The 20,723-nt window shown below is 45.1% G+C and overlaps 3 protein-coding genes across 6 annotated transcripts; 2 read left to right on the forward strand and 1 right to left on the reverse strand.

Moving 5' to 3' along the window:
• The first annotated feature begins 50 nt into the window (after positions 1-50).
• Positions 51-1,214, forward strand: LOC127070716 (39S ribosomal protein L30, mitochondrial). Of its 2 annotated transcripts, XM_051009025.1 has the most exons (4): positions 51-421; positions 481-607; positions 694-1,023; positions 1,158-1,214. In XM_051009025.1, the coding sequence occupies exons 1-3, from the start codon at positions 315-317 to the stop codon at positions 979-981; spliced, it is 522 nt and encodes a 173-aa protein (XP_050864982.1). In that variant the 5' UTR covers positions 51-314; the 3' UTR covers positions 982-1,023; positions 1,158-1,214. The 2 variants fall into 2 exon arrangements, with proteins under 2 accessions (XP_050864982.1, XP_050864981.1); XM_051009024.1 differs by lacking the exon at positions 1,158-1,214 and having other exon boundaries at positions 694-1,053.
• Positions 1,043-20,511, reverse strand: LOC127070693 (uncharacterized). 3 transcript variants are annotated; one of them, XM_051008976.1, is made up of 17 exons: positions 19,078-19,218; positions 18,801-19,011; positions 11,735-11,977; positions 11,022-11,647; positions 10,043-10,905; positions 8,894-9,131; positions 8,150-8,204; positions 7,338-7,619; positions 6,864-7,172; positions 5,497-5,912; positions 5,190-5,402; positions 4,756-5,118; positions 4,528-4,639; positions 4,033-4,436; positions 3,633-3,857; positions 3,201-3,543; positions 1,043-2,726 (listed from the first exon to the last, which is right to left on the reverse strand). In XM_051008976.1, exons 3-17 carry the CDS (start codon positions 11,975-11,977, stop codon positions 2,472-2,474), a joined length of 4,947 nt encoding a protein of 1,648 aa, XP_050864933.1. In that variant the 5' UTR covers positions 18,801-19,011; positions 19,078-19,218; the 3' UTR covers positions 1,043-2,471. The 3 variants fall into 3 exon arrangements, with proteins under 3 accessions (XP_050864933.1, XP_050864935.1, XP_050864932.1); XM_051008978.1 differs by lacking the exons at positions 18,801-19,011; positions 19,078-19,218 and adding an exon at positions 20,371-20,511; XM_051008975.1 differs by lacking the exons at positions 18,801-19,011; positions 19,078-19,218 and adding an exon at positions 15,561-15,581.
• Positions 18,111-20,507, forward strand: LOC127070710 (retinal homeobox protein Rx2-like). Its single transcript, XM_051009011.1, has 3 exons — positions 18,111-18,724; positions 19,080-19,258; positions 20,088-20,507. Exons 1-3 carry the CDS (start codon positions 18,601-18,603, stop codon positions 20,505-20,507), a joined length of 723 nt encoding a protein of 240 aa, XP_050864968.1. The 5' UTR covers positions 18,111-18,600.
• Positions 20,512-20,723: the final 212 nt, after the last annotated feature.

The raw sequence follows: 20,723 nt of genomic DNA on the forward strand, positions 1-20,723 counted from the left end.
TCTTTTGTGATTTTTTCTATGCCTAAATATGGCCGATGAGAGAGTTGAAACAGAAGAAATTTGAGGTTAAAAAGGTTAAAAAAAGACAGAGGGAGAGAAACAGAGACAGGAGCACATTCGAATGTTCGATAACAACGGTTAAATATTTATATCGAGATAACTCGAATGTAACCAGAGAAAATAAACATTTCTCGTTCGTCTTAAAGTACGTTTGCTCTAGTTTCGTTAATTGCAAAGTTTATTAAGAAAACTATAAAAGAGTACTTTACGAAGGTGAGCCTGCAGATATCTGTGTCATTAAATTTTTAACTATAATGACAAGCAAGTCCAAAGTTTTAACTACTTTCGTCCGCAATTATTCAATGCCAAAACATTGGCGTTCGGATGCAGTAAGATATGAAAAAGTCTCGTATTTTCCAAGGTATGGAAACAATGAACGTGTAATCTCCGTGGAACTTGACTCGGTATCATTGATTTCAGATCTCCGAATCATAAAGATCCTCCAATTATACCATCCAAGCTTTTAATGGTTACATTAGTAAAACCATTTGCCGGCAATCCTTATTGGGATAAAAATATACTTAAACAATTGGGTATTGCCGAGAAAGTAAGAAATTTTTATAAAACATTTTAAAACAACTTTTATAAGCTTGTCCCATATCTTCCTAATCTACTCGACGTTTCTGTATATAGGGAAGGGACCCTGTGGTAGTTAAAAATATTCCAGAGGTATGCGCAATGTTGTGGAAAGTAAAACATCTTGTTAAGATTATTCCTGTTAAACTGCCGGACAAACTGCCTAATCCGGACGACTTTGGTGGAAGTTATCTGCATCCGAACGGTACCTTCTACGTCGTTCCCAAAATAGATCCATTGCGCGTAGAGAGCACAGAAAAATTCGAAAATAATCCAAAAAAATTAGAAAGTTCGAAAATAAGCGAAAAGTTAAGATTACAGTGGTTAAACGGTACCTTACCTTAACATAAGAACAGAAATAGAGGAATTTGTATCTTCTCTTGAAAGGTAATATAAAAGTAGTCGCTGAACAAATAATATATCATTTATTCGTGTACCATTTATGGTTAGTGCAACCATACGTTATAACTTACAATTTATATTCTACCAACCATAATGTTAAAATCTCGTCAAATTTCCAGTTGTTCCGTAAACGGTACGTTAGGACCCAATAAAGATAAAGGATGCGTGCCGCTTTAGATCAGTCGTGCGGTCCTATACTGCGATGTTACGTACGTTAAAATGAATTATAGAAAAGGAAGAAAGAGCGAAACTGATATTAAGAAAATCTAGATCTATCGAAAATCTATCGAAAATATGTCTAGTAAGACTCGATTACTGGTGCCTTACGTTCAAAGAGAATAAAAGTAATCTGCTAGGCCGTAATCGCATTTTTCGGAAAACTTTTATATACTTGCGCGCATAATAAGCGTACTAAACGTACTGATAATGCCAGAACACGAGATCTTCCTTGCAATTTCAATTTGTATTTGTCCGATCGTGAATTGTGCGCAAGTAGCCTTTGAAATTTATCATTTTATCTGAAATGCTAACGAGTATCTATACTGAAATCGTAAACTCGATATCCTATTTGTAGACTAAGCTCTATGAAAACAACTCCTGGATATATCAAGTAAGTAGATTTGAAAAAATTCTAACATGATCATTTTGGAAGTCCTAGTAATGGAGAAAGAGAGAGAGAGAGAGAGAGAGAAACGACGATCTCTCGTCGTCCTATTTGAAATTTAAGTCGAACTCGATCGCCTACGACTCCGAAGCTTCCAGAATCGTCTATCTCTGGACGTATGATGAATGCAGATTGTATTATGCGCGTTCGTAGTTTTCTCAGGCATATACATCTTTAACAATCTCGCCGTTCGTTCTTCGTGCGACTTATCATACGCTTTGCCGCTAAGGAAGCTCAGTAATTTCAAACTACGTCTCTTTATTCTCAAACGATTTAAAAAATTAGTTTCCGACGTCTCGATAGAATTAGCGCCGTTGTTCCGAGCATAGGATTCTTCTCCGAGCTTGTTGCCAGATTTTCTTAACACAAATTCTAATTGTTTTCTACGATCGTGCTGCGCATCCAATTTCCTGTACCTACGTCCGTCGGTCGGTTCAACCGCACCGATCGCAATCGCGGCGTATGCTTCCTTTCGCAATATCTCGAAACTTATTTTCTCCGCGTTTCTGTTATTGGATTCCTCGGCTCTTCGCGCGACCAATTCCAATTCTTTCAAACGATCATCCGCCTCCTTGACGTTCTTCGACGAGTCCGGCGACGTTGATTCGAGCTTCGAGCCTTCGTCTACGTCGGACAGTTTCCTATGAAGGTCTACGATCTTTCGACGAAACTCTTCGTCTTCTTGGCTCAATTTTGCAAAAATACGATCTCTCTCGATCACGTCGGAACTCGAGCTGACGTTTTTCAACGTAGTCGATTGCAACCTCTGTCACCACCATCCAACTTGATGTTTTCCACTTCCAGGCGAGTCCTCCTCTTCGAGCAGAGGCTCCAGTCTTCTTCTGCTTAAGAAGCAACGTAGGGAGCCAAGGCTACCTCCGCCGAGTAATTGATCCATGCTTAGCTCGGGCAAACCGCAATCCTCGTTATCCGATTCTTGATCGTGATCCTCCTCCGTCGACAAATTCAGACCGTAATTGTCTTCTCCGGAACCAGTCAAATTGCCGGTCCCATTTGGCGGCGGCTAGGGAAGTCAGGCACAGCTCGGGCTAGTGATTCTTTGCAAACAGAGGGCAAGCGAGTCATGCAAAGGCGTGCGAAGCTTACAGGCTATATTCGACGTTTACAGGGAAGGTACGGGCTTCGAAAAAATAGCTATTGTACTCGAGAGCTACGTAAGAGTCCTAGGACCGTGTGGTCACGCGATAGCAGCAAGGATTCTTCAAGATCGCGTGAGAGCATTTGAAAGAGAAAGCAACGCCTTCGTCACCGAACAAAGTCTAGGCAGAAATATTTCTCTTCTAACAGGGACGTAGATCGGGAAAATAGAGATTGCGTCGGTAACTTTGTAACTTTGTCCGTGACCGAACCATCGCGAAAGCGCGCCACGCCGCTACTCTTTGTGCAAAAATATTTTCGACGCGTGGCCGATACCTTCCGCGGAAGTGTGTGGGTGGGTGGGTGGGTGATCGGGTTTGGTGGCTCTAGAGATGATTACCGAATGCGTCGTGAAACTCTCGTCGTCCGGACCACCGGAGGTCGGAGTACCCCAGATGTCATCTCCCGAGGTTGCACCCGACGTAGTGCCCTCTTCGTCGTTAGGATCGAGAGAAAATTCTGTCCTTTCCGGAGGGACCGGCGGTTGAAGAAGATAACCGCCGACTCCCTCGCTAAATTGCTCCAAAAGGACCATTTTGCTAACGACGTAATTACTGGCTCTTGCGGTCCAAGCTCTCAAACCCGAAGGTGGTGATTCCGTCTCACGATTTTCATCGTCTCCTTGCTCGTCCAGCTCGTCGTCCTGGTCCAAACTGCTCATCGTGCCGAATCTTCTCAATGTTCTGCGTAGAATCGAGATGATCGTAGAACGCGAGGAAAAACGGACGAATGTAAACCGGGAACGTTCATCGAACGATCGGCCGATATCTACCTGTAAGGTGGTTCCCCGTCGCAGTCGAGGTCGTCTTCGCTTCCATCTTCCGTATTACCATCCACGGACGCATAATTTGGACTGTTACGTCCTGGACTATCGTGTAGGCCGTTTCTTAATCTATGTCTCGCCGTATAAATATCTGGCGTAGGTGGCATGACAGATATTTTGGGAGGTAACGGAGAGAATGGGTCCCTTGGAAGAGGCGGCGTCGGGCAGCCAGATCTGAAAGAAGAAACGAAAGAAGGAGGAAGAGAAAGAAAGGGAAAGGAGAGAAGGAGGAAAGAAGAAAAGGAAATCCAATTAATCGATATCGCACGGACTCGAGAAAAACGCGAAAATCTTAAATATAGAGTAGGTACTTCATTTGATACATCGGATTATCGGTAAGGCATATAACCTATGACATCGTCTACAGATGCTGATAGAACTCGTAGAGTTTTCTTTCGAGGATACGTAGCTCCCATTTTTTCTTGGCGTAATACTATTGGATTTGACTGTACTTAAACTGGCACTGGAGGCTGTGCTCTGTTGCTCTACGTCCGAACTTGCAGTTACGACTTCTTCCGTCGTCGTAGCTTCTTGAACGGATCTGTCGTTCTTCTCCCCGGGTGCTCTCGCAGCCAACTCCTCGGCAGTCCATTCCTCGAGGGAGCCTTCGTTGTCGGAAGGCGGTATTTGGTGAGAATTGCGCACCCATTGGGCCAAGTGATTGTCCTCCCGCGTATCTTTAAGAATATCGACGAGGCTCTCGCTCGAATGGCACTCCTTATCTTCCTCGTGCTTGTGCGAGCCCCGTAAAATCTGAAGGGATCGTACATCGGAGATCGTAAATGAAACCGTGATGCGTTACTTTTACGTTCGTGGAAAAAGAAAAAAAGGCAAGAGCCCCTACCCGCGGACTTTCCGTCGATTCTCTGACGTGAGCGAAGTTGGTGCTGGTAATCGGGCTCTCCTCGGGGCTGCCAACGCTCGACGTTCCACCGTAGCCTGTATTTAGATAGATTCTAAAACGCAACAAGGGACGTAATTTAGTGACGGAGCATCGCACCGCACTACCGAGTGACCTCGGCAACCGCTTGGACGAGTCCGAGTCAGCAAAGTCGAGGTAGGCGCTACTAACATTTGTCGTTGCAGCAAGTTGTGCCAAATTGCTTTGAGCTCCGCGCTGGGAGCTCTCAATACGATGACTCGCCTTCGGGGACGACTATGGGGACTACATCCGCCGCTGTTCGTCACTTCCGCCTGGCCGTTCTCGGCGTTGCCGTTCGAATTGATTGCCACCTGTAATCTGAATTCCGTCGGCCTCTTTCTGATGGTAAAGCATGCTTCCGCGATATTGGCCAGTCGGAGAGGTTCCTCGGTAACGAAGAGAACGCGATCCCTCGAAACGCGAGCAAAGACCAGTAGATCGGTGAGAAGGAGCGCCCACGATGGTTGCAAGCGTGCGCGACCTTCGACCTTTGCTAGGGCCCCGCCGAAAAGCCTGTCGAATAGGGTCAGTCCGTCAGAGATTTAGCTCGTACGTAGTACGATCGTAAGCGACGATCGACTGACCATTGCCTTCCCGGCATGGCTAGGGTGAACGGTTTGCACTTGGCGAAAACCAATCGCGACTCGACTTCCTGTAAACTGAGCAAAGGTCTGCCGGTGTCCCGGGGTGGTTCCATCACGCCCGCATTGGCCGTCGATTCTCGGTAACCTTGTGCCAAGTCTCGAGCCCGCTGGCAATTTCTTGGCGACGCCAGGCTCAGTAATCTCGTCATTTCTCTGAAACGCGACCCGAGATAAAAGTTATTCAAAGCTTACTCAAAGGTCGCTCAAACTTTGGTACTGGCGCGATGGTACTGGCGCAGAGACGAACCTATAATGCTCTAAAGGAAGCAAGAGGACTCCCGTAAGGTCAGGCCGCCTTTTATGAGGAACGGCAGGTTCACAGACCAACTTAGCAAAGGCCGTGTTCCGTCTGAGTGCAACGAGCAAATAACAGGCCCATTGCAGTCCACTGAGGTATCGTCTGTAGGCGGCCGTGATCTTGGGTACTCTGCAGAGATAGCTATCGGTACCGCCACCCTCGTCTCTAATCTCCTCGGATATCTTAAGTAACTCGTCTAGATTTTGAAAGAGGACCATGTAGTCCGCCGCGGAGAGAACGTCGCGCCTTTCGGCCAGCGGCGTCATGAATCTCGTGTGACCGCTCTTCAGAATCCCCCGGTATCTCGCCTCTCGTACCGATAACTCTTCCTCCGGCGGTGCATCCGGAGCAAGATTCGGAAAAACCTGATCACGTAGACGTGCAAGATTTTCGTCCTGTCTTTTCGAACTACTACCAATCGAGAGACCGCATGCATTAATATCCTTACCTAAGAATATTCTTATTTTTCAATAAACTGACCAGCTATTAGCTAAACATCGTCGCTTATCAACATTATAATCCGCGACGTTTAACGAAATTGGCAACAAGGATCGATCTTTTATATAATCGTATCCAAAATCTACCGACGAATCGATCTGCATACATGCGTGCGTGCGTACGTATGTGTATCCACGTATACACGTTCGTATGTACAGTTCGATCGAAGCGATCATGCGAGTGTAATATTCCGTTGCATAACTCGTGACGAAGAACTCGTTACTACGATATTATCTTTCGACCTGCATGCAACAAGAGAAAGTATCATATCGACCTAATTTCGCACTACGATAATTGCATCTCTCTCTCTCTCTCTCCCTTCGCGCGAACCTAAAGATGCATACGTGTACACGTAGTTTGATGTCACACACGGTGAAAACACACGGGGGATGGATGAGGATGTGTTGAAATAAATGAAAATAACAACGAGTGTAGTTTAAAACAAAACTTGTTGACAACAAAAAAGAAAAGACAACCGAACAAAGTACAAACAGATAATTGAATCATAAGTTAAGAGCAGCACGCTTACCACAAGAGACGCGCTATAAGAAATGTGAAACAAGGAGAGCATTTATCGGTCGACCGAATGAAGAACAAAAGGGAAGAAAAAGAAAACAGATATAAAGGACTTAAGGCGAGTAAAATGGTGGTCGTTGATGCTCCGATAATGCTCCGACGCGTTTTCGTCGATGAAAATCGAAAGTTTTCAAAGTCATCGAGCGGCAAGCGATATCGCGACAACGATAGGAACGAAAGGATTAAGCGGTTTTATGACAGCGGTACTGTCATCGAGCTCACACCAGAACGCCGGTACCGACCTCGGCGTTGAACGCGACGGCGTGCTGACTAGCGGGACCGACAGTTTGTTGAAGAGTGACATTCATCGAATTGGGCCTGTGCTGTGACGAATGAATGCCTCCCTTGCGATAAACCTCAAGGACGAGCTGATTCGTTGCCGCCTGGATCAAACCCAATATCTCCTCCCTCGGTTTCGTTACGACGTTCGTCGTTTCGACGAAGACGACGTAATCTCCTGGCTTCAGGCCGGATCTTTCCGCGGGACTTCCCGAATCGACGCGCTCCACGCGCGGCGGTCTGCCCCAGGATAAAGAGAAACCCCATGGCACCTGGTAGACGATAAGAAGGTACACATATCGATCATGTAACGACGCTATGGGAACCAAGGCGCACGGTTAAACTTTTCAGCGCTTTTTCACTCTTCCTTTCCCAACGTGTCGACCGCGTCGACACCGTTACTTATAGAAAGGATAATATCTACATACGTATGATACCTGATTCACTGCACTTTGTCTAATCAGTCTTCTGGTTACGCTACAAGGCGTTCTACCACCTCTCGCGGTGAAGCCTGGATGCAGAGGTAAGCCGGTCAGAGGATCGACTGGTTCCAGCTCGAGATGTCTCAGATACGTCAAATCATCCCCTCCGGAATTGTTGTTATCTGATTCTCCATCCTTGGATAAAGGCGGCGAGACTCCACATTCTTGCGGTACTCCTGCATAAGGGGTACTTGTATTTCGGCTGGATCCAGATTCGAGCGGGTGCCATGTCGCTTCCTACGATATTCACGAGCGACGATATATCAATCAGTCAATGTCTCTCTCGCGAGCGAGCGAGCGAGCGAGCGGCGCTTCTCGTCTTTCTCGTCGTTCAAACGACCGAGAAATATCACGTGCTTCGTCGATGTCTCTACGTACGCACATTATCGTGCGGTTATCAACAAAATTCAAAGAGTTTTAAAAGAACGCCAGTAACGATAAAAGCGATGCAATAGATGGCAACAGCGATCATTGTTCGTCGACGTGTAAAAATAACAACAAAAAAATAAAAAAAGAACGAACGCTGGACAAGGATGGCTGTTGCGATAGTGGAGCAGTTTCCGCGACAACGCTTCGTCGACCACTGGACTCCAACGAATCGGCTTAGCCATGACCTTAAACGAGAAGACCTACGAATTGCGAACATTACGAGAGAAATGGCATTTGGACGATTACATACGCGTCGAGTTATCGGTCTATTCCTATTCGCGCGTTCGACTTTTTCAACTTTTACAAATTTTTCGTATTACAGATATTTCAAGCGTTACCTTATCCTGAGACAAAGGTAGAGGTAAAGTCATACAGCCCAGCAGCTCGCTACGTCTGAAAAAGACAAGAAGCGAACGTCAATTTTTGATCGCTTTTAGATGATCGTTTAGCATCTAGCGTGGCGCCCTTCCACGCTGAAACAGTGACGTTGTCGAGCAAAGACGCGCCGAGCGAAGTAGGATTTATGCATGTGTTGGAGGTAGCGAGAAATTGGAAAGGTGGTGAGAAACGGAGAGAAAATATGAATGCGCGAGCGCAACGTGACTGACATTTCGCGAAGGTATCTCTACGTACACACGCTGTAACGGTGCGGATGTGACGAGAGAAGTGCACGTGGTGATCCCGATGCGCATGCTTCGAGAGAATCGATTCCCCTCCTACCGCAAAGAACCCTCGAAAATCTAGATATTAGTTTGGATATTGGGATTGACCGTAGCGCTCAACCTTCCAAAACTAAAACTAGTATGAAACGTTTTACATAACGAGGAAACAGATAATGTCGTATTTTTCATTCTAGCTACAGCTAATAATTTTCTTACACGCTATATCCTCCTCTCTAAAAATCCCCACCGTATGAAGATTATCTGTTGAAAATCTGAATAGAATGTCTCCTAGCGAGGAACGTGGTAGGTAGGCGTAAATATCCTATCAAAGTAAGTCGTTTCGCGTTCTCGCGATAGCTCGGATATTGAGTACTTTCCGATAGCGATTATTGTCATTACTATTTTCTTGAGCATGCTCACCTTGCTCGACGATCTCTGTGCCAGACCGCGATATCCAGGGACGTGGACTTGCTGATGCACTGATTGATATTAACCGGGCAGGGCAATACCAAGGTCTCGTGAAAGGCGGGATTTGGCGTGGCTCTGTGAACCGCAGTTCTCTTAACGACTCCCTCGCCGTTGATATTTTTTAGGCTGACCTTAACGTAGGCGTGAATAGGTCCCTCGTAGGTCCTCCGTAGGTCCTTGCACCTTATCACTGCGCGAAAGGAAAGTATATATCCTCTTTTTTTTTTAACGATAAAAAACTTTCTATTCTATCGCCAACCCCTTCGTCTCTAAGCTTCTGCACATATACGTGTGCATCAGTGAGACCGAAATTAATCGTTCGAACGAAAAGAATCTCCTTTCGATCTCAACGAGGGAGGGATGGAGGGAGAAGGAGAGAAGGGGGAGGGGGGAGAGAGAGAGAGAGAGAGGAAGAGAGAAAAGAGAATTTTCGAGGCTGTTATGATCGGACGAAACGCACGATACACACCGGTACCAATACACCGGTACCGCGACCATTAACCGCTTCGAAAGCCACTATTTGCGCCTTGCGCCGTCCGACGATCGCGACAAAGGCTACCAACCGAAGGAGAAATTCGTCGATATTCGTATAAAAACTGATTCATTTCATACTGCGCGCACTTTCACAATCTTCTCGATATTTTTGTCGGCTGTTTCGATAGATATCGCTGAGGTAAAGAAACGCGATCATTGTTAGACGGCTTGGAAACTAAGTGTATCCTTGCAAAAACGCACAGGCCAGGATTGCGTTTGAATTAGGTCTGCATTGAAAATTCTCGACCCTCTCTATGTTTATGCAAGGATGACCTGCGACAGGAATCAATGACGTTGAGCCTACTAACCGATATGAAAACTCTAGGAGGGTCTGTAGGTTACTGGCACAGTACTGCTATTTTCTACGGTGCCAAGTGATAAACTCCTCTCTCCCTCCTCCCTCCCTCTGTCTCTCAGCAAAGTACTGTGCTCGCGATACGCGCATGTCCCGTTAAAAGCACAGAATCAGCAGGAACGTATCCAGCGACTCAACGAACCCTACATATACGATCGCTTCCTTTTCTCTCCTTTTATTCTAATAAAAGGTAATGCACATTCGCGACTCACCTCGAACTTGTACACGATCGGCAACGAACGAATACTCGATTTCGATGGATCCGCGACGATCCGAATCCGACCTCGATGGCTCGCTCTCCGGACTGTATTTCAAGCATCTTCGAACGGTTGCGACCAACGGAGCCTCCGGAGTATCAGAGATCGAGTTTAAGATCGACTTTGAACTATGATAGTCCTCTGTCAAAGACGATTTAGGACTTTCCAATTCCCAAATAGTGCTTTTTCCATTCTTCTCCGAATGGTCCTCTTTTTTGCAATCGTTGTTAAAGAAACAGGACGATCTGTTCGAAAACTCTTGATTTTGGAGTTGCTTATCCTCCAAGGTGGAGTCCAAGTCCGTCTCGAGGACGAGCTTCTTCACGTTGGGATTGATCGCCTCTATCGTAGGATTGTTTTCCATTTTCGATGGTCGGTTCGATCCAGGACTCCCGGCCGAAGTTATCCCGGTCATTCTTTTCGCTTTCTTACCCTCGAAAACGCTCTTCTCTTTCCTCTGTTGCTGACGTTTCCTACGTATACCGCGCTGTCTCTTCAGAGTGAATTCACCGTCGAACTCGTTCGTGATCGGCGACGTAAAGGGCCAAGACATCGGCGAGGGATCCTCCAAAAGCTGACTGGCCGAGGACACCGAACTGTCGCTCTGGATCGCTACTTGCGAAGCAACTTCGTCTTCGTCCATCGTTTTCGTACCGCATCGAACGATCGTCTCGTAAGTATGATCCTCCTCGAAGGAGGAGGTTTCGTCTTCCTCTATGGTAACCGTACAACGACCCTTCAGTATTTTTTTCCTCTCCTCGATGTCGCTCAGAAGAATCTCCGCGACTGTCTTGCCTCCAAAATTCGTTTCGTTTTCCCTACGCAATTCAAACGGACAAACTTACATATCGACATAATGCGTGCGTATCATCGCGATCTATCACTCACGTGTTTAACGCGATAGAAAAGAAGACAAAAATAGAAAAGACCTTACCTGTTGAGAACTTCCGTAACCGTGTTATCCATATTTTCGAAATTAGGTAAATCTTGATCTAGGGCCAAATTCGACAATTTTCCGGCAAGCGGAGTTCGTTGTTGAAGGCACTGCTTCAAAGGACTAACAGCTTGAACGACCTTTTTGTAATAAGGAGTTCTACTTCGCGCGTGGATCTTGGTAACCTTCGCCAGTTTAGATTGGAACTGTGCCTTCTTAGACTCCTCCAATTTTAATCTGACGTCATTCTTTTCGGGATACATTCGAGACTTGTCTAACGGCACGGATTCGGCCTCCATCACATCTTCGGGACTGGTGGCCATCGAAATCTGATGGAAAAAGTCCGAAACGTGCGACTGCAAATTGGCACGCGCCTCGTTAACCATATTTTGCGGTAGCTCGTTGTGGCTTTGAAAATTCTTCGATCGACTCTTCAAGAACAAAGTTGGATCCGTTGGTAGAGTTAAAGCCGTTGAACGCTTACATTCACTTGGGAGGAAGGTTAATGGTCCTATGTCTGCGTCCACTCGCGGGGTACCCTGATAAAAATTCTCCAGCTTTGGTGACCCCTCCGATCGTTGAGAAAGCGATTGCCGTTTTCCGATCCTTACGTTGGTTTTCGTTGCCTTCGGGAACAGTCGACAAAGGTATTCGATTATACGTTCGACAAAAGATAGATTCCTTCCTCGTAGAGAAAGATCGATTGTGCTTACTTGAAAATAGGTCCTCAAATCGCTGCCGTGGCTACGACACCGCCTACGACGAACTGGCGTAGGTTTCGTCGTAGTATTTTGCAGGTTCGATGCACGTACGTGCCTGCTTTGGGTACCGACGGCCGGCGGTGTGTTGGACAGGTCTCGAAAAGGCCTGCGGGACGCCTTGTTCAAAGCTGGTGCCGGACCGTGGGGCGTCGAGCTGCTCGCTGACAACGATCTCGAGACGGTCCACTTGAGCATCTTTAAAAGAAAGAACGAAAGTATATACTCGAGGCGGGAAGGGGCTCGCTACGTGCACGGTATGCATGTAGCCGACTGTGACAAACGATTGCAAGACCTTGGATCGATCTATCCGTGCTTGAAATAACGATACGACGAGGTCGACAACGCGACCGAGAGAGAAAGAGAGTACGCGAGGAAATAACAGGAGGATCGCGTTCGATGACGAAAGTGCAGGTTGCACCTGTCGAGTAACGTAAGAGAAACAACATAACAGGTGTAACTTTGAACGCTAATCAGAAACCGTTTGACGAATCAACGCTTGTTTGCGCTTAACGACCGTTTAACGAACTATTCGTTTGTCAGGAGTCGCGAGAAAGAAAGAGAGAAAGACGAAATCACACTGTAGGCGACTTGTCGTTTAAACGTGCTCAATCGTCTACCCGTTGATTCGATCGAAGACACATACCCTATTTATGCAGGTTCCATCCAAGCGAAAAGTGTTGACGCCAAAAATGATGAAAAGAAATTATTATTACGGACATCAGGTTTTCACTTTTAACGGTTCCTCAAGGGGGTAAACGCGACGCATTGTTGAGCAAGTATAAAAATGCATTCATTTGCATACAGGCTGTTGCCATGCTGCACACGCGCTTCTGTCCCGTAACACGCACTTTTTCGTTAACACGCACTCTCCCTCTCTACAGCATACTCAAGCATATAAATGCAGGAAAGTAAGTACTGCCTTAGCGAACACCCTGAAAACACCGTGAACACGAACGACACGTAAACGATGGAAAGCACCTGCCCCTACGGTGAGACGCACGAGGACGGACATAGGAACCATCTGGCTTTTATAAACCTCCCTACGAGGTGCTTTCAATGAACGTCCAAATAAATTTGCAACATTTTTCATCGACGTTCGAGAGACGATAAGAAAAAATTATTATCGTTGTCGGCCTAGCTTCTCGTTCACATCTACGTCCGTTCTTATAAACTCGATATCTCGCACAACTTGAGAATCTGATTCCACAATTCCTTCTCGACCGTCGTTATTACTATTAATCATTTTTACTTGGGACGGACTTTTAATTATTTGCTTACCAAACGGCGACGCCGCGTCGAGCGCGCGAATCTTTGCCAATCACACTTATCGTGCGCGACGCGACCCTCGAACGCGATATTATGGCTCGTATCTGTCACTTTTATTACCTCCTAAAACCCTCCGACATCGAATATATCCTCGTAGAGCGAATATGGTGTACGCGCTTGATCCTAAAACAGAACACCATAGCGTGGCGTGTGAGAGCTTTTCTCTCGATTTCTCTCTGTTGGAATATAGATGCTTCCGATAAGAAGATTAAACGCCAAGTATTCTCGCTCGAGATTTCGAGAAAGATGAACGTAAAGCATGGGTCCTCCGCAACGATATTAAATATATCACGTAAAGATGTTAAATCGTTTCGGGATCCTTCTCTTCTTATTTCATAGTTTCTTCTCGTACATCCCCCCGTCATTTTTGCAACTTGCGTAAAACATCCGTACGAATTTAAAGACGCGATCCGTTCCAAGTTTTTTCCCGTTGGAAAAAAGGGACCTTTGCTTCGCGAATAACGATATCAGGTTTTACCCAATTCTTTTCATCTACCTACCCTCCTTCTCTTTCCTGCTCCTGTTTATCCGAGCGACGAAACAGGATTGACCTCGCGCCATCGTACTACGAGTAAACGAGTAAAATGGAGCGACGGTTGAAGACTTACCTCGCTAGAGATTTAAGAACGGTCCCTTTTACATAATTTATACGATTAAAACCCTTCTCACAAAGACGGTTGTACGCGAAACGAAGATTACCATCCGAGGGAATATAAATTCGAATTGTAAACCGAACTCTTACGAACCGAATCGTCCTTGTACAAATATGTATATGGCTATTGCAACGAGTAACCAACGAGCGAAACAAGGAGCAAAGAAAGACTCGTGCCTATAATAAAATAATAACGTGATCGATATTGATATCGTTCGTAGACACGATCTTGCTATTTGTAAAATAGAAAAACGTACAAATAAAAGAGGAGAGGATGAGGGAAAAGCAGGTGATGACGAGGCTCGTGTACCTGATCCCTTTTTCAAGATCTCACTCGCGAACACACTTGCGAACGCGAGCTCGTAGACACGAGAACAAGGTATACTCGCGATACGGTGCGCACCGCGAACGGTCCCAAAAAATGCTCTATTCGTTCCTCCTCTCTTCTCTCTCTTGTGAGACTCGCTTCTGATTTATATTGGATTGACCCTACGCACCTTTGCTTGTCTCGGCGTGGTCTCGCAGACGAGAGAGAGAGAGAGAGAGAGTGTGTGTGTGTGCGCGTGTGTGTAACGGAGAACGCAGGCAAGAGAGGGGAAAGACGATTTTCGAAAGGGACCCAAGAGTTCAACCGACGACAATCAAAGGCGCATTCATTCGGAGGCTACTCGCTTTTTGACGACTTAAGAAGGAAGGAAAGAGAGAGAGATGGAAGAAAAAGAGGAGAGAAAGGCGTCGCGAAAAGACAGACTTTAGGAACACGTTATTTGGAGCACACCTGCCCCCGTCCGTCTCTCTCTCTCTCTCTCTTCAATTCCCATATCCGTCGCTTCTACATGTCGTACACAAAACACATCGCCAATGTTCCTTGCTATTTCTATAATCGTTGATACGAAAGATGTTGCTTGTACAAACGAATCAATTAAACGACGACACATTTATATTTTGTTGCTCTCTCTTTTTTTCTCTTTCCTCATTTCGTAGATAGAGATAAATTTCTATTTATAGCACCAAGAAGGACATTCAGAAAAATAATAAAATAGGAATAATGAGAGAAACGAGTCCTGTCGCGCCAATGTCTGGCCGTTAAAGCAAAAGTTTCTTTGAATCCGTAGAAACTCCTATGGACTCCGAGTGATTTATTTTTCGAGTTTAAGAAATAGCAATCATGACCATTTTTATCCTGAACCGGTATCATAGAATTGTGTGTTGGAATTAGTAAATAAAAAATAATAAATAAAAGTTAGTACTGACTTTATCTGACTGGATCCCTGACTAAACGTTGCAACGTACATCCACGAAACCCATCAATTATCACTGTTATCGTATCACACTTTGAACTTGTGTGCACATAATCTACGCAAGGAGAGATTCAATTTTGCGAGTGAACGACGACACGATCGCAACGCGAATGCTACAACGGTTGGTTCTTCACTGACGTGGTGGGGTGAAGCTACGGGCCTTATGTAGGTAAGGTAAGGGTCCCTAGACAAGGTTTTCAAACTCCCTTTCTCTCTCTCTCTCTCTCTCTCTCTTTCTTGCTTTTTCTCTTTCTCTATCCCCACTCCACAATCGTGACCTGACTACGGCAACCATTCAAAATCTCCCCAGGTGAACGATCACAGTCAAAGATACTTGTAATTATTTCTACGTATCAAAAAAGATGGATAGTTTTTCTTTTCCTTCTTTTCTTTTCAACAAAATTCAACGTAATAAAATTATTGATTCATAATTAAATAAAACCCTTTTAAATAAACATTAAAACGAGAGATGAATCTTTCGAAACATATACAAACTCACCACCATTCTAAACATAGACGTGAAATCTAATCAGAGAGGTAGAGGAAGCCAAGGAACCATCAGCGTTATCTTTCTCTCTCTCTCTCTCTTCCCTTACCGAACCAACGCTATTTTCAAATATCGAAGATGCTTCCTTCCAACCGGTTTTTGTCCAATTTGAATGTTAATCATTGCAATCGCACGGTCATCACCAGAGATAAAAACGAAAAGGACCCTTTGGAAGATAGTCCCTCGAAGAAACATTTTCACACGTCACGCGAACCCCTGCGAATATCTGCCACACGATTTTTTTGGAAAGCTTAAAAAATATACCAGTCAGCAGACAAGTATCTATTTATACGATCCGAACGGAGCGTGACGCGACACGGCGGAACAGTTTCTATTGAAAAAGACGTATACAACCGTGAACGATTGATCGATAATCAGATAGGCAGATAGAAGAATTAAAGGCAATGACCTCGCAACATTTTCGAACGCTTTCTATCATATTCCTTTCCTACCACCATATATTTCTTTTTTCTTTTGATTTTCCATTTTTTCATCTAAACGCGACTAGATATACCGGTGATAATCGATAAAGTAGATACGTCTACTTACATGTATCTGAATTAGTAAAAGGTAGAAGTAGTAAGAGGTAACGCGATGAAAGGTGGGTACAAAAGTAACAATGGCGAATGCTATTATTACACGAGTATAATTATCAGTATAATCAAAGGCCTATTAGCGGACACACCAATACTTTCTAGCGATATAACAGAGAGTAAAATTATGTGATATTTAACTCGCGCGTCGGTTAGACCAGGTACGCCTGGACGAAAGGAGTGATCGACCCTTGGCGTTACATCGCGACGTTTAACGTTATCCACGTATGGAATAGCGTTTCTACCGTTGCGAGGAATGAAGCACGAAGGCGATGGTTGTAATATCCTAGTAGCAGTAACGGGTAACATGCTTCACGCTCTGTTAAACGTACACCCATCGCGTACAACCCAGACGTATATGTACATATATTTGAACCGGTAAACGAAATTAATTAGGGCACGAATATGACGACATTCTGGAGTAGGAGAGAAAAGAATATCGAAAACGAGAGCGCGTTTACGAAGGGTGTCGCATGCGTAAAATTATCCGCAGTCTGTCAACCGCCGAAAAAAAGGAAAAAGAAGTTTCAGGCGCTTTCTCTCGAGTCGCTGCTAATTGGCAGGGATGACGCATGGCTGTTATAATTGGTCGAACGACGCTAAGATCACGAACGTGTATACGAAAGATACAACGTTTTCTTCCTCTTTTCCTTCCCTCCTTCTTTTCCTTAAAAATCCAACGATCGATCCACCGTAAAACGTGCTCTCTTCGACAAGAAAGAAACGTAAAATTCGGAGAGTGAGAAAAACTTTCCTCTTCGATTGCACGAAATCACACTGATGTTAAAAAGTTATGCTTAGGAAGACAACAATGAAACGGATAGATAGAGGAGATGGAGATGGAGATGGAGACAGATGTAGAGGGAAAGAGAGAGAGAGAGAGAGAGAGAGAGAGAGAGAGAGAGAGATACGCGGTGATGTAGTCAGGCACGCCTAATAATTCTCCGAGGGCGACGCGCGACGTGTACGTGTCAGCGCGTCGCGACGCGCCCGTCCGTCTCGTTGAGGCTACGACGTAGCAAGTTAAATTCTCCCTCTTTTTCTATCGGCGCCGGCAGACTTCTCTTTCTCCTGCGGATCCTTTTCCAAAGTCCTTCCTCTCCCCTTCCATCGGTTTTTTGAAAAGCCAACTCAAGCAAATTTTCCTCCTTCGAGAAAAGCCCGTTGTAATATCTTATTCGCGTCCAGAATTAAATAGATAACGACAAGAGGGCAACGTGTATTCTCAAAAGCATCCTATAAATAAAATTCCGCGGAATAAACGTGATGATTTTGTTACGCATATCTATTGCTCGTAGATCACGTGCCTGTTGAATCGAGAGGACGAACGTAAAGCGGTCAGCTGTCGACACTTCGTCTCGTTCAACTTTTAAAGACACGCAACCCTCTTTTCGTTCCTCCGATTACCTCTCCTCGGTCTGTCTGCATTTCTTACGAGTCGCCGCTATCGTTGCACGATCATCGATAAACGAGACATTTTTTCTGCGACGTTCCATTCATTTATCCGTAATATCGATCTAACGGGTAAAACAAATGTCATTAAAACGAATTACCCTAGAAACACGCGATTTGTTAGAGTACGCCTTCGCGGAAATAAATAGCTCGCTCCTTTGGTCGGGCGTCTGTCGCGGGTCTGTCGCTAGACGCGCACAGATAGGCCCTTTCGCTTCTAAGAAGGTCCCGCGGTGCGCACGGAAGCCGATAAAACGAAACGTAAGTAGAAACGTTTGAAAACCAATGAGCGCCTAATGAAGGTGGAGCCTGCGAAGAAAATCTCCACCTACTCTTAAAACGCTCTATTTCTCCTCTCCTCGCATGTCTCGCCGCGTTGCCTCTGATGACGACCAAGGGAGAGCGAAAGAGAGAGAGAGAGAGAGAGAGAGAGAGAGAGAGAGAGAAGATGCGAAGAGACAAGAGGAGAATCTTTCAGTACGTCTCAAGTCGGTTAAGTCAGTTGGTATCCCGGTGCCCCGGACATAATGTTCTCCCTTTGCGTCTTCTCGACCCGTGGCTTTTCGACGAAACGCGCAAAATAAATTATTCCTTTCTTAAAGACGAAAAGTTTACGCGACTTTGGTGTTTGCAGCAGGAATTACATGCAACAGCACAGTGCGAATTCGAGCGAATTAAGAAACTGACAGATCGTATGATCGACGTCTCGTCGATTATCACATCAATTAATTCGTATAAGATGTAACTTCTCGGGAAGCAAATGTATCATCGATATCGTTGTAAAGAATGTTTACGTTTTCTAAGAGAAATTACGGACAAACGAACGCTTTGATGGTCACTTTATTGAATCGATAAAACATAGTGACTTAACATTGAAATGACTTAGAAAAGGAGAATAACAAAGAAGACAAGACATTTAGGAATTATTTGAACAGACTCGGGGCAAAATGATCGGTGCAAACGTGGACCAGGATGGTAACAACATAATAGCGTCGCAATCAACGAATCCTCATGCGTCGCAAGATTTCACCGTTTCACGACTTTTATCGACGTCGACGATGCATTCGTTAGGTAAGAATCAACAAAATTATAAAAATATCATAAAATAATATGCTCCCTAGATTAATTCTTTTAAGAAGAAACTTACCAACTACGCTATACCGATGAAACACCGTTCGATTCCATCGAAATTGTGTGTTTCCGCCCATGCTGCTCATATTATACCGCTTTGATGAATACTCAAGCACAGTAGATTCATTCAAGAATAGCCGCAGCGTCTGTGTCTGTTCCACTACTTTTTTTTCTCTCTTTTCCTTCTGAGCGACCACTTTATCGTACGCGGCATCTTCCACTATTCCCTATATCGAATAAAATCTTGTAGAAAAAAAAGAAAGAAAGAAAGAAAAATCTGTAAAATAACGTACAGAGTGTCACGCCGAAGGAACGTCGACGACTGGAAGTAGGAGACCAAGAAGAAGTAGGACAACCTTCTCGGCGCAACAGTTGGCCGCATTAGAAAGGGTTTTCGAAAGGACGCATTACCCCGATGCTTTTGTTCGCGAGGAACTCGCTACTAGGGTATCTTTGTCGGAGGCAAGAGTCCAGGTAATTCGATCTCGATTATAAGTAGATATCATTTTTGCCTAGCACAAAAGTTTGCTCTTAGAATTTTTCGAATAAAACAGTAAAATCTTCTAATGTACAAATAAGAGAATAATTGCCATCTGAGAAAGTAACCGACTGTCTCTCTTAACACACGTGTTCTTGAGATTATATTCGAAGGATAGAAACATGAGAGCGAGAATGAGCGAGAATGAGCGAGAATGGGCGAGAACGAGCGAAAGAGAAAGGGATGGTAGCAGGAAGAGTAGGCAAAAGAAGAAGGCGGAGGCTGCGGACAGCTAGGCAGAAAATCGAAGGAGACAGGTTGTCAAGGAAAGAAGCTATGATTAGCCTGCTGCGGCCTAAGATCGTACGCGTCTATCCAGCAGCATCTGCGTACTTTAGCCTAGCGTACAGCCGCGAGAGACGCGATCCAGCACGTGTGTGCCTCGCAAACCCCTCTCTCACTGCTCCTCGCCGCTCCCTTTCATTCCCAACTCTGACCGTCTGTCCGTCTTTTCGTCTGTGGTCTGTCTGTCTCCCTGTCTCTACGAATGTGTGTACGCCTGCCAGGAGCCGTCACGCTGTCCCGTCTTTCCTAAGAACGCGTCGCAAATCCAACGTATGCGTTGTTTGGGAGACGTTCGTGCGGCATGCCGCAAAGAGACACGAATCTCTTCTTACTATCACCGACTTTTTCTTCTTCCTCCTCCTCCTCCGCCATCGACCTCGCCATCAACATCGTCTTTCTCTACTCTAATCCCCATGTATCTCTCTCTCTCTCTCTCTCACCCATCTTATGTCAAATTCATATAGACTTTGCCTTTCACAGGTATGGTTTCAAAATAGACGCGCCAAATTCCGGCGAAACGAAAGAAGTTCGGCGCTTAATCGTGGCACTTGTACAAGCAGAGAATTGGAAACCACCACTTTACCACTTCGACCGATAAGAGTAAGCAGTCACATGCACGAAAACAATTCGGAAAACAATTCCTTCCAAGCGCAACAGCTTCCACATTATTCCTATAGCGAATACTGGAGATCGCCTCAACATTATACCACCGTTCAAAGCAGTAATTGTCACGGATTTGTCAACGCTAATCTTGGGAACGTACCTGCTCTACCGTCGTATCATCAATCAGCAGAAATTCATGGTGCCGTCGAAGGAACGACTATAACTGGTCTAAGCGCATTGAGATTGAGATCGCATCCTTACAGTACTACCTACTCCGCCATGCACGCGAGCATGTGACTCTTTTTCTTTTATTTCTCCTTTTATTTCTTCTCTATATTGCGATTTGTTCTCAACAAATCAAATCAAAATCAAAGAACGCTGCGATGTTCAAATCTACCACGCGTTCTCGATAATAATTTTATTTCGTGCTTTCCTTCGTCCACAGGATTCTTGCGCTTGCACAGGATTCGTTCGTTGAAACCAAAGATGCTCTCGTTTTCAACTGTAATCAAT

Source organism: Vespula vulgaris, chromosome 19 (assembly GCF_905475345.1).
Source record: "Vespula vulgaris chromosome 19, iyVesVulg1.1, whole genome shotgun sequence".
Classification (NCBI taxonomy): domain Eukaryota; kingdom Metazoa; phylum Arthropoda; class Insecta; order Hymenoptera; family Vespidae; genus Vespula; species Vespula vulgaris.

Excerpts from the sequence above, each read along its gene's own strand:
- LOC127070716 (XM_051009025.1), top strand. The coding sequence starts at position 315 with ATGACAAGCAAGTCCAAAGTTTTAACTACTTTCGTCCGCAATTATTCA. Across the intron at positions 422-480 it reads AAAGTCTCGTATTTTCCAAG|ATCTCCGAATCATAAAGATC; the intron begins GTATGGAAACAA and ends CATTGATTTCAG. Across the intron at positions 608-693 it reads AATTGGGTATTGCCGAGAAA|GGAAGGGACCCTGTGGTAGT; the intron begins GTAAGAAATTTT and ends TTCTGTATATAG.
- LOC127070710 (XM_051009011.1), top strand. The coding sequence starts at position 18,601 with ATGATCGGTGCAAACGTGGACCAGGATGGTAACAACATAATAGCGTCG. Across the intron at positions 18,725-19,079 it reads GTCGACGATGCATTCGTTAG|AGTGTCACGCCGAAGGAACG; the intron begins GTAAGAATCAAC and ends AATAACGTACAG. Across the intron at positions 19,259-20,087 it reads TGTCGGAGGCAAGAGTCCAG|GTATGGTTTCAAAATAGACG; the intron begins GTAATTCGATCT and ends TGCCTTTCACAG.
- LOC127070693 (XM_051008975.1), bottom strand. Across the intron at positions 7,620-8,149 it reads TACCTTTGTCTCAGGATAAG|GAAGCGACATGGCACCCGCT; the intron begins GTAACGCTTGAA and ends TGAATATCGTAG. Across the intron at positions 5,913-6,863 it reads CCGTCGCGTTCAACGCCGAG|GTTTTTCCGAATCTTGCTCC; the intron begins GTCGGTACCGGC and ends CTACGTGATCAG.